Source organism: Piliocolobus tephrosceles, chromosome 6 (genome assembly GCF_002776525.5).
Source record: "Piliocolobus tephrosceles isolate RC106 chromosome 6, ASM277652v3, whole genome shotgun sequence".
In the NCBI taxonomy this organism is placed as follows: Eukaryota; Metazoa; Chordata; class Mammalia; order Primates; family Cercopithecidae; genus Piliocolobus; species Piliocolobus tephrosceles.
Window position 1 is genome coordinate 73,989,238 of NC_045439.1, and position 12,340 is coordinate 74,001,577.

Genomic DNA, 12,340 nt, shown 5'->3' on the forward strand with positions numbered 1-12,340 from the left:
AAAAAAAAAAAAAAAGAAAGAAATACTGAGCCAAGGCTGGGGAATTATAACTAAATAGAGGATCATTGTACACTTATTTTTTTAAATAAAATCTACCTGGAAGAAAGAGAATATAGCTTATGAATGGGTGAACAAATTAATAGTTTTGGTGCCATATATATAAGTACATTAAAAATGATTAACCAAGAAAATATTTTTAACTGAGTTAAGATTTGGGGAAAGGGATGATAGCATGATGATTTTAGGCAAAAGAAATATAAAAACATAGTGTGCCAGAGATCGGTTCCAGGCCTAGTGATTTAATTTAACATGTTGGTAAGTGATCTGAGAAAGGAAGAAAACAGCAAATGTGCTAATAATTCTGGTTATTACAGAGGCATAACTATGAAGAAAAATCTATATGTGTTTTGGAGGATGCAAATAGAGAGTAAAACAATGGATGAACAATACCTCTAGGAATAAATAAATCAAAATTTCCTAATAAAAGGAGAGTTTCAATTTGAAAAAAATATTCCAAATATAATAATGTTCTTCCTAACTTTCTACCCAAATCCTTTCTTTCTAAGTCATCTATGCACTGAGGCAGTCCGCAGGAGTGGAATCTGTCTTTCACAAGCATCCTCTCAGAAACACCATTCCTGGAGTCTGGGGGCTGCTGAGGCTAGCAGGCAAGCCCTGTTTGGGTACAGTTTGTTTCAATAAAAGCAGCATTATTCATAGTTTATAGTGCCTTGCCATGCACAAGTCATGTTCCTATCCAGTGCTGCATTGCATCCTGTCACAATATGTTATTCATTTCATTTACAGATCAGGAAAGTGGGGGGTAGTAAACACAAAAGCAAGGCTGCCTGGCTCACCTCCACTACTGGATGTGCTTCCAGGGCTAGTCCACACCCCTGCCAAGCACCCTCCTCCGAAATATTAGGATAAAGAGACACTCTGAAACTTGTTAAAGAGAGAGTTTCGGACAAATTTAGAAGAATGCAGATCACACAGTGGATAATAAATGAAAATGATTCATTAACCAAGAAGTACCACTGAGGGAAATGAAAATAAATGAAAAGAGTTTTGGCAGACTTTGAGAGGAAAGGCTATTCCAGCTTGACATCTGGGAAGTTCATCTTTCCATACTTGAAATCTCATATGAAACTGCTCTTGCTAAGTGAATCCAAAACTGAAGTTGGTTCTCCAGCCCTGAATACCTCACTTCTTTCAGAAGCCCATTCCAGCTCTTGAGGTCTGCACTGCTCTGCTGTGATTGACTCCCACCATCCAGTCCACAGTCTCTGGGGTATGGCCTTGCTCCTGCTCCCCTGTGCAAGCATCTCTATCCCCTCTGATACTAGAGAATCTCCAGCTCGTCCCTCCAGATGTCACATAGCACTTCTCTGTGGAGCCTTGGCCTGCTGTTACCCTTGGTCTACTTTGTGAGTGCCTTCTTGGCTGCCACCCAGATCCTCACCCTGGTCACTGTCTCTGGCCTTTGTGTTGCCCTGTTCTCCTGTGGATAGAGGAGAGGCAGCCCACTGAAAGATCTCACTTCAGCAGACTGTAGGAAATGCAGGATTTGCAACCTTTTACTAACATGAAGTCGAAGCTGCAAATCAATCCAGTGTCTGTAATCCCCCTGATTGCATCTCTTTAGGAGAAATTTTGTAAGTGAAGTGATTTGCAGGTGGTCTCTTTGATGCAGATACCTGGGACAAATTTTAGAGTCTGGTTTGAAGAAGCAAGACTGTGAAGGACTCAGTACTCTTATCATCATGCTGAGTATGCGTGACATACACTAAACTCTTTTTTTCTGGGTTTGCCTTTTTCTCCAGCCAGTGACAAAACTACTAAATATCTTGTTCTAAGATAGTTTTGTTCTGGTCCCTATACAAGAGACAAGCTTGTTTTAACAGGAGATTTGAAGAACTGGTAAAGAAAATAAATGATCACTTTGTACTTCCAAATTATGACAAAGAAGTTGAGGATGTTTTGACAGTAAGCATATATGAGATCCTGAAATAATAATAGAGTTATATACTAACTTTGACCTCTGCAAAGAGAGCGGAAAGTAAATATTCCTCTTGAGAGCTGGAAAAAAAGCAATTTTGTTAAATGATGATAAATAACATGTATAGTTTAGACAAACATGTACCTAATGCCTAAATAAGAGGGACCTAATTTTAAGAATGTGTGAAGGAACCTGAAAAGTGATTTGAGCCTATCTCTTCCCAAGACAGTATATTAAGGTGTGTAAGAACATGGACTCTGGAGCCAGGTGGCATGGATTCAAGTCCCAGTCTGATACTTAGCTGTGTGACCTCGGGCAATTTGGTAACATCTATGATCTTGGTTTTCTCAACTATGTGAAAGGCATAATAGTCTCAACCTCATAGAATGTAATGAATAATATCGAAAAGCCTCTAGTATAAATAAATAAATTGAGAAACTTACTACCTCACAAGGCAACCAGATCCTCACCTTCAGCTGAAACTAACCTCCTTACAAAATTCCACTTATTGGCCTAGTTTGGCAATATAAAATACTCACTTTTCCAGATGGCAGCCCTTTAAATATTAGAAGACACCTACAGAATTTCCTTCTTAAAATACTTCTTCACACTGAACAGACTCATTTCTTTGAATTTGTCATATGTGACAAACTCAATGTGTTGGTTAGTCCAGCAGCCGATTCCAACCTCTTTTATTCTTTCTTCCTTGCTCCCTCCCACTCCAATGCTAGGTGCCAATATTTGCTTTCCTAGCACCCCCTTACATCTAGGAATAGATGGGTGGCCACGCCCTGACCAAGAAGACCCAGGAGACATAAGGAAAGTTTTCCTGGGGACTTTTGACTTTTTGATAAAAGAGATGGAGTCAGCCACACTGTCCACTTTGCCCCTTCCTCTTGCCTTTAACATGGATGTGATGCCTGAAGCTGTGATAGTTGTCTTGCAACCACGAAGCCTCAGGCATGGGGATGCTAAAGATGGAGGAACAGACGTACGCAAAGAGCGTGGACCTTGATGTCAGGGTTGAGCTGCTGAGTAGGTGCTAGTAATTGTGCATAATGTATATGAAGAGAGAAAGAGAAAAATGTGCAAAGTGTTCAGGTTTGATGGATCTGTGGAAGCTCTTTGTACTATTTTAACACTTTTCTGTATGTTTGAAATTATGTCAAAATAAAAAAGTGAAAATGAAAAAAAAAAAAGAGAGAGAGAATTTCCAGGTCCAGTGCAGTGATAGGAAGTTGGATAGGATATCACAGCATAAGTTCATTGTCCCCTAAGAGCTGTGTATTCAATGAAAAAGCCAACCAAGGTGAGCAATATTTTTTCACACAAGAAGAGAATGAATAAAAATATTTGTCTTTGTTGGTCTCAGCCCTAGATAGAGGGGGGAAAGTACTTTTGCTTAAGTATTAATAACCTTAACCTTAAATCAGAATTCACACCACCTTCAAGGAATGAAAACTTTTCAAGCTGGAAATTTTGTTGAAAGAGGGCCCTATTTGGTAGTACCCCTGGGTAACTGGTATTCGCAAACTAAAATCCTCTCTTAAAGAGTGCACGCTCACATATATCTCAAAGGATTCTCACTGATCATATTTCATACACACACACACACACAATTATAAAACATACATGGAAACAGGAAAACATCGGCAAAATAAAAAAGCAGAGCCATATCCACAAAGATTTTAGAAACTTTATAGATGCAAAGTATAAGAAGTATGTTTAAAAATATAAGAATGATTTTAAAATATGGTTAAGAAATAACTAACTATAAAAATGACCATTTTGTTTTTTTAAAAGAACTAAATAGAACTTCTGGGAATAAAAAATGTAAAAATCAAACTTAGGAACTCAGTGCATAAGTTAAGTGATATATTAAACACAGGTGAGAAGAAAATTGGCAAACTAAAAGAAAAATTTTGAAGAGATTGCCCCACATGAGGTACAGAAAGACAAAGAGATGAAAAACATGTAAGGGGATAGAGCCTCTGACAAATACCTGATCAGAGTCCCATAAGGGGATAATGGTATGATGAGAGAAAATATTCAATAGGATAAGCCCAACAACTTCACAAAGTCAATGAAAGATAGGGAGGCTCAGATACAGTGGAGGACTAGGGGAAAACATCCACACCTAGAAGAATCATAGTGAAGCTGTGGAATATTAAAGCCTAAAGGATCTAATCAAACAGCAGAGAGAAAAGACAGATGGTGTGACAGACTAGCAGCTGACTTCTCAACTGCATCAGAGGAAGACAGAGACTGCAGAATAATCCTTTCTTCACCAATACTGGGAGAAAATAAGTCAAGCTAAAATTGTATACTTAGCAAGACTACCTTTTAAGAAAAACATTATTCCATTGAAAGGATAAAGTCAAAAGTTGATTCTTTAAAAAGAGTATCGAAATTGACAAAATTCTAGCAGGAAAAAAAGAGGCAACAAAAGTAATAAATTTTAAGAGGGCCCATAGTTATAGGTACTGCAGAGTTAAAATAACTGATAGGCAAGTAATATGAACATATTTTTGAGTGATTATAAAACTATCAAAAGAAATTAAACATGGTCTAAATAAGTGGGAGATGTAATCTGGAGTTTGGCAAACATGCAAAAACATGCAAGATTAAATAGGTCAAATAGGAATACATATTTAAGGTTAAGACCTAAACAAAAGCAAAGAAATTATAAGCACAAAATTCAAATATTGGTTACTTTCTGACAGTATGCAGGGGTAAAAACAATCAGGACACATTCTACTTTTTAGTCCAAATGGAGGCACTTTGTTAATATTCCTTAAACAGTTCATTTACACTATTTGTTTACCATGAAATGTATAACACATAGAGAAAAAAGTAACACAGCACAAAAATGTACAACTCAATGAATTGTCATAAAGCACACACCTTCATAATCACTACATAGATCCAGAAATAAAACATGTGAGCACCCCAGAAACTATACTTTCCCAGTCCTCGAAAGATAGCCTGTATCTTTGTAGATTTATTGTTTATGAATGTATCCTTAAACCGTCTTGTTTTATTTTCTCCTGTCTTTTGAAAATAACAGGGATGGAATTACATACAGTTAATTTTTTTATGTCTGGCTTCTTTGGTGAACATAATGTTGGTGAAATTAATAGGCCAATGAATGGTATTATTTTAATTTCATTTTTCTGGTTACTACTTGTAGTAAAAATTTTCCATATTGTAACTTTTGAATATTTGTTTTGTGAATTGTTATTATCTTTGCCCATTCATCCATCTGTAAGATCCTCTTCTTATTATTGATCTGCAAAAATTATTTGTTAATAATTATATTAACAATTATTGACAAACAAATGTGCTCTTTGCAATTCGTTCTCCATTTCATTTTTTAACATTTATAATTTATAATGGTTTTCTTTTTAAACTTTCCTTTTTTATTATTGAAAATTAAATATGTCATCACCGTAAAAAATTTCAGAAAACCAAATCAAAAACACAGCACACCGTAGTATAAATAAAGATCATTTTAATTTCTTCTTCCCAATTAATTCCTTCTTCCCAATTAAATGTTAACTGTTGGTAACATTTTGGTTCATATCCTTTGTGACTTTATTTATTTGTATTTACTTATTCTCTATATATGTACATTTATATAAATAAATGTAGATAGAGATATATGTCAAATTTTTAAATATCTGTATTTGTACCTAAAATTTTACTAATGGCGAATTATTTTGTCTGCCTAATAACATGTTTTTTACCAATCGATACAATTTACACCACCATTTTAAATTATTTAAATGGTGTTCCATTGTATAAATTTGCTAATTATTAATTCAACAGACATTAATTGAGTCTCTTGATAATGCTGTATAGCAGCATTATTTTGTAGGCACTGGAGACAACTAACATACAAAATTCCTGCAAAGGTGAGGTTGAATGCTAGTGGAGGAAACATACAATAAAGAAATAAATTTTTCATATTCTATAAGGAAATCCTAAATCCTAGAAAGAAGAAAGAAAGCAAGGAAGAGTTTAGAGAGTAATGGGTTGATATGAGGGAATAGGGTATTCAAGGAATGCCTCATAAATTAGCAAGAACATAGTAGAAGTATGGGAACCCACTGTGCCAGCCTTTGGGGAAAAATCAAATGCAAGACAACAAGGTGAGTTTTTTGGGTTTTTCTTAGAGCAATATGACATTGGTCAACATTGCAATTATTTCCAATTTTAACAAATTTGGAAGCACCATTGTTGTTAAAATACTTAATTTTTGCATGCGTTCTTACATTTGTTCTCCTCAGTTTTCAAACCTACCTTGTCCTTGTATGTCTTTATGACTATAATAGTAGAAAGATGTGAGAGTGTATATTAAAGGATTTTAATCTAGTACCATCTTACTCCAGAGACATAATTCATATTTATTTAGAGGAAAAATAAAATTTAGGAAAAAAGAAAAGAAATTTTCAAAGAATGTTAGAATATAGAATATTTAATTTAGAAAGGAATTTTTTATAGCTAAGACAAAAAAATTAAAATGATTTGCCTTTAACTGCTCTGCAATTTAATACTTTGTAAAAATGCCACTTTAACATCATGAAATCTTTAGTAAAATAACTTAATAAGCAAGAACTTTAACACAAAATATTTTTTTGTTCCCTTAGGTTGCTGATGCCAAATTTTGCCCAAGACCTTTTAATGTCTTGCCTGTGAAGACAAAATGGAGTAACGTGGGCTTTCATATTCTTCTATTTGATCTGGAAAACCTTGTTGAACTTTTGCTACCAACTCCACTCAGTGATGTTGACTCTTCCAGTTCATTCTATGGTGGTGAGGTCCTGAGAAGAGCCAAGAGCACAGTGGAGAAGAAGACACTGACACTGAGAAAAAGTAAAACTGCCTGTGGTCCTCTCTCAGCAGAGGCACAAGCCAAGCCTATTACTGAAAACCTGGCCCAAGGAGATCATACCGTCAAATTCTCAGAAGAAAATGATGGAATTAAAAGGCAGAAGAAAATGAAGATCTCCAAAAAAATGCAGCCTAAGTCATCAAGAAAAGTAGATGCCGGTCTTACAATAGACACAGCTAAATTGTTTCTGTCTTGCCTTTTGCCATGGGGAGTGGATAAAGATTTAGATTATCTTTGCATTAAGCACCTCAATATTTTAAAGCTTCAGGGTCCTATTTCTTTGGGACTTGCTTCGAATGAAGATCATTTCTCACTGATGTTGCCAGGTTGGGATTTATGCAATACTGAAATGATAAAAGACTATTCGGGAGTAAATTTATTTTCCAGGAAAGTTTTGGACTTGTCAGATAAATACACAGCCACTCTTCCAAATCAGGTTGGAATTCCAAGAGGACTGGAAAATAATTGTGATTCTTTGCAAGAGTCAAATACTATAGTTTATTTGTTGAGCAGACTATTTTTAGTTAATAAGTTAGTTAACATGCCTTTAGAATTGGCATGTAGAGTTGGCAGGTAAGACATACCTAGAGATTTTGACTATACTAGATTATGACACTAAAAAAATCATGATTTGCTCTTTGCTATATTCAGCTCTTTAACATTCCTTCCTTCTTTCCAGTGGGGGGTAAATATGCAACAATTTCTTGGTTTAAAAAACGTTAAGAAAATCTCCCTTTTAATTGTTTGGATTGGAGTATAATTTGGCAATAGATCTATGTGATTTAAAATTCATTCATTCAACAAATATTCAATGTTCTCATAATATGTGTCAGAAAAGACATAGTGTGGGATGCTGAGTGAGTAGATAGATAGATAGATAGATAGATAGATAGATAGATAGATAGATAGATACATAGATAGATAGATAGATACATAGATATATACATATATACATACATAGACACATATACATCTTGAAATCCATTATACATGGTATGAATTAAGTATGAACAAAAACATTTAAGTAAATGCTTATGATGATATGTTTTTTGTATCATCAGAGAAGGAAAAATTTGAAAATTTCATACCTCAAATTTTACCTTTTATTTTATATTTTGGCATATTAAAATAGAATAAAATAGAAGAGGCTATTTAGTAATTCATTTGTACATAGGACAGTTTAGTAATAACTTGTTTTTGAGTGTTGAGATTACACTACTATGTGACTTTGGGCTAGTCACTTTGCTTTTCTGGGCCTTACTTTCCTGATTTACAAAATGAGGTGGGTGGTATAGGTGACTGTCAAATTCTTAAAAGCTTAGGCTGCTAACCAATTTGATGCATTGCTAATCATGATCCCACAGAGCAGATGAGGGGCTTAGTTGTTTGCCAGAGGTTTTCATTCTAAGTTCATTCCTGATACAGATTACAGGATGGAAATGATGTCTGATGTCTGGTGCACTTTAGGGAAGCTTATGGACTTTTGGTATGCCTTTCATTAAATAGCCTTTCAAATGTTGTTACACATTAGTTGACTCTTTAAATAATTCTTCATTGAAACAAATTATAAAATGAAGGTGTCAGGATGAGAGACTGCTTCTCTACTGCAACCACTCCAGATTTGATCTGGGCTGTCAGAGCCCAGATACTATTTTTTGAGAAATCAAAATAATGCATATTGGATTTGTCACACCAAATCCTTCCAACAGATTTGACCATTTCACAGAGATTTTTATGCGGTTGTGAAGGTTGAGAAATCTTCATAAGCTTAACAACTGGGCACATGATTTAACTGAATTTTAAGGCAACACCTGCCTACTTATCAGAACATCCCTGGCAGTTTCAGAAGATTCCTGTGATGGGAACACTGGTGTAGGGTAAAACCTGCCTTCATAAGGCTCCAATGGTAGCTGAGGAGAATTCTTTGACAGATGTTAACATATTGGTTTTTTTTAATTTGTTGCATTAGTCAGTAGTCATGTGACCTAAAATAGCAAAGCCTCTCTTGTAAACGTAGGTCACAGATAATACTGGCAAATTAAGACATGCAGGTCAATTGGGATTAAGATTTTAGGTGGGAGCCTAAAAAAAAAAAAAAAAGGATTTAGGTGGGAGCAAAATGAGGAAATGAGGAAATAAGATTCACAAAAGAAATTGATGTGAAAGATATTGCTAAAAATAATCTGTATTAAATTTCCAAATTTGTGAACGTGGTCATGTACCTGTATCTTTGATTTATTTCCTCAAATAATTTTTTTGTGCTTTTTAGTAATATACTGCCAATCTTTTTTCTAACAGTTCTTTCAGAATGGAATGTGCACATAATAAGATGAGAAGTGCTGGGAATGACATTTTAAATATGCCAAGCTTCTACGGTTGCTCACGAAATGGTAAGGCAGTTACTGACACAGATATGATCTGTTTTATTTTTCCTGTGAAGGAAATAACTAGGCTTTCTATAACTGGTTAGCAATGTCAAAATAAATAACATTTATAAAACATAGATTTTACCTATGTTTGTGATTACACTAGCTGTGTAGCTTGAGGCTAGTCATTTAGCTTTTCTGGGCCTTACTTTCTTCATTTAGAAAATGAGGTGGGTGACATTTATCAAACATTTAAAAACACAAATTGAACATATTATAATTTTAAAACATAGACATAACATTCTAACATTTATAAAACATAGATTTCAAATGATCTTTGAAATGCCTAAAAATTTGAAACTTTTCAGCAAAGGAAATACTTAGGTGTTAAGTATTTTATTATTGTGTTTTATTGGAAAGTTTATTGCATCAATATCTTTATTACCAAATAAATGATTATTATATTAGATAATTTTCTTGCAATTTTGGAAGATTATATTCTCAACTTCAGTGTTTAGATTTTCTCTTGATGCCAAATGGCAAATTTATCTCCCAAACCTGCTTTTCCAAGTTTGGGACATCTCAGTAATTGACAGTTCTATCCTTCCAATTGCCAATTGCTCAAGCCAAGAACTTTGCGATTATTTTTTCCTTTTCCTTTCTCTCACACCCCACGTCCAATCTGTTAGTAATTGTATCAGTTCTACCTTCAGAATGTATCCCAGAATCTGACTGCTTCTCACCCACTACACCAGCAGCTCCATTTCTCTCAACCTTCCTTTCCCTTACCCTCACCCCTATGAGCATTCCTCCTGTCCTGCCTGGATAACCACAGTAGGCACCTGATCATCTCTCTGCTCCTATTCTTGGCTCCTGCACTCTGTTCCCAACCAAGCAGCTGGAATGATTTTTTCAGAACTAAGTCAGACTCACTCTTCTATGTATAACCTTCCAGTGGCTTCTGTTTCACTCACAATAAAAGCCATTGTCCTTACTATAGCACACAAAGCCCTATAGGATCTGGCCACTTACTTATGTCATCACATACACACCCCCATCCAACCTTATCTCTTAGTGTTCACCCCCTGCTTAACTCATTCCAGCTACCCTAGCCTTTTTACTCTTATCCAGGCATGACAAGCAGGTCTGAGGACCTTTGCATTAGCTGTACCCTTGCCTGTGGTGTTCTTTCCCTAGACCTTCATATGGCTCAACCTGCTCACCCTCCACCTGCTACCATCCATCAAGTCTTGCTCCAGTGCCACTTTATCACTGAAGGTGCCCTACCTCCTCCCCAGCACTCCCTACCCCTTTCGCTGTTGTACTGTTTTCCATAAGCCTCTTCACTATCTGACATCTGTTACTTTTAAAAATCTCATCTGCCTCCTGCTACTAAATTGTAAGCTCCATGGAAGTTATATTTTGGTGACAGTTTTATTCATTGTTGTGTCCCCAGTTCGCAGTACAATATCTAGAAGGAATTAGCAAATAACTTTTGCACTAGTGGATGAGTTAAATTAATGGACAAATAAAATTAAAGGATAAATAATGGCTAGAACAATGGTTTTGGAGATAAATAAGATAGATGGCTGAGATTCGAGATCCAGCTATGCCATTGACTACTTGTGTTCTATTGGGCATGTCTTTTACTTTTTAAAAACCCTAATTACTACATTTGTAAAATGGGAATGTGATCCCAGACACAGTGTGCATGTTGCCTCCAAAGCTGTGCAGTATATGACCCATAGGATGGGGTGACCTGAATAACAGTACACAGTGGCCCTCACAGGACTGTTGAAAAGAGTATTTCTAAGTGAGGGTTTATTAATAGCTTCCAATTATCTAGTGCTTAGTATGTTCCAAGAATTATGTTAATGGTTTTACATATTTAATGTTTTTACTCATTTAATGTAAAAACAACCCTGCACAGTAGGAGGCAGCATCTCTGTTTTACATTTAAAAAAATGGGACTCAAGGAAGTTCAATGACTTATAGGCAAACAGCTGTTCAGTAGAGGGGCCTGCATTCCAATCCAAATCTGATTCCTAACCCCATTTCCTGTCCACTGTGTCAGGCCACTTCTCACATTTATGATTACAGATAAAGTTCCCTCTAAATAGCCCCAGTCTGGATTGCCTCCTTTCTCCTTAGATAGTTACTCTTATTAGGGTTAGCTATCCAGTGTTTTTTGCTGTTGTTTGTTTGTTTGTTTGTTTGTTGGCACTGGTAACTGGGAAGGGGATTGGAATTTAAGATTTAATATAAGTGTTTCTGCAAAGACAGGGGATTGCTAACTAGAATCAAGGAGGTCCCTGTTTTTCCTGTGGCTGCCCCAGCAAAAAAGCCTAAGCAACTACTGTTACTATAGAATCATCTCTCTGGGATTTAGGTTGGCATTTATCGCATTTGAAATTCAGCTAAGGACGAGGGAGACATATTTTTCAAAAAAAAAAAAAAACTAATAGGAAGATGGAATGTTAAACAAAAGGAAGTATTGACTTCATAGTATTAATTTTATAAAGCCAAATCCTAAAGAATAAAATAATACTCTGAGGTGCTCATTCTAAAATGTTGACAGGAACCAGTATTCACTTCTGTCAGCAGGAATGGTGACTGAATAATATTGGTAAGCCTCGGATATTTTCTTTTCATCTTTCCCCCTAAAGTTGCAATTAATTCTTTAACTCACTGACATTGCCAAGATAAGTTGGCTCTCATTTCTATCACATATTAAAATTTCAACATCACATTAAAGTGTGCTTTGAGGTACCCCATGATGTTAGTAAGTAGTTACAGTTGAGACCAATACTTAGCTTTGATGGTTGAGTCACAAGGTCAACAGAGTGGAAGAGGGAGGAAAAACAGAGATCAAAAGAAAATGTTCTCTTACCTGCTGTGTTCATGAAGAAATGGGAAACATGTCAAAATTATAATCTTCTATCATATTTACATGTTTTATATAGTGTTCTTGGTCATTTTACATTTATATTAAATGCTCTATCAGGAAAAAATACTATCAATAATTGGTCAGAAGTTTCTTATATATTACTTTTATGTTCTCAAATTGTATTGTATACAATA

At 35.4% G+C, this 12,340-nt stretch overlaps 1 protein-coding gene across 1 annotated transcript in view; it reads left to right on the forward strand.

The window, feature by feature from the left end:
• The window catches only part of WDR72 (WD repeat domain 72), a 219,349-nt gene that overhangs the window by 117,040 nt on the left and 89,969 nt on the right, over positions 1–12,340 (forward strand). The window contains exons 14-15 of the mRNA XM_023227213.2: positions 6,649–7,466; positions 9,192–9,283. Coding sequence (XP_023082981.1) covers positions 6,649–7,466; positions 9,192–9,283 — 910 coding nt within the window. The remainder of the gene's footprint in view (positions 1–6,648; positions 7,467–9,191; positions 9,284–12,340) is intronic.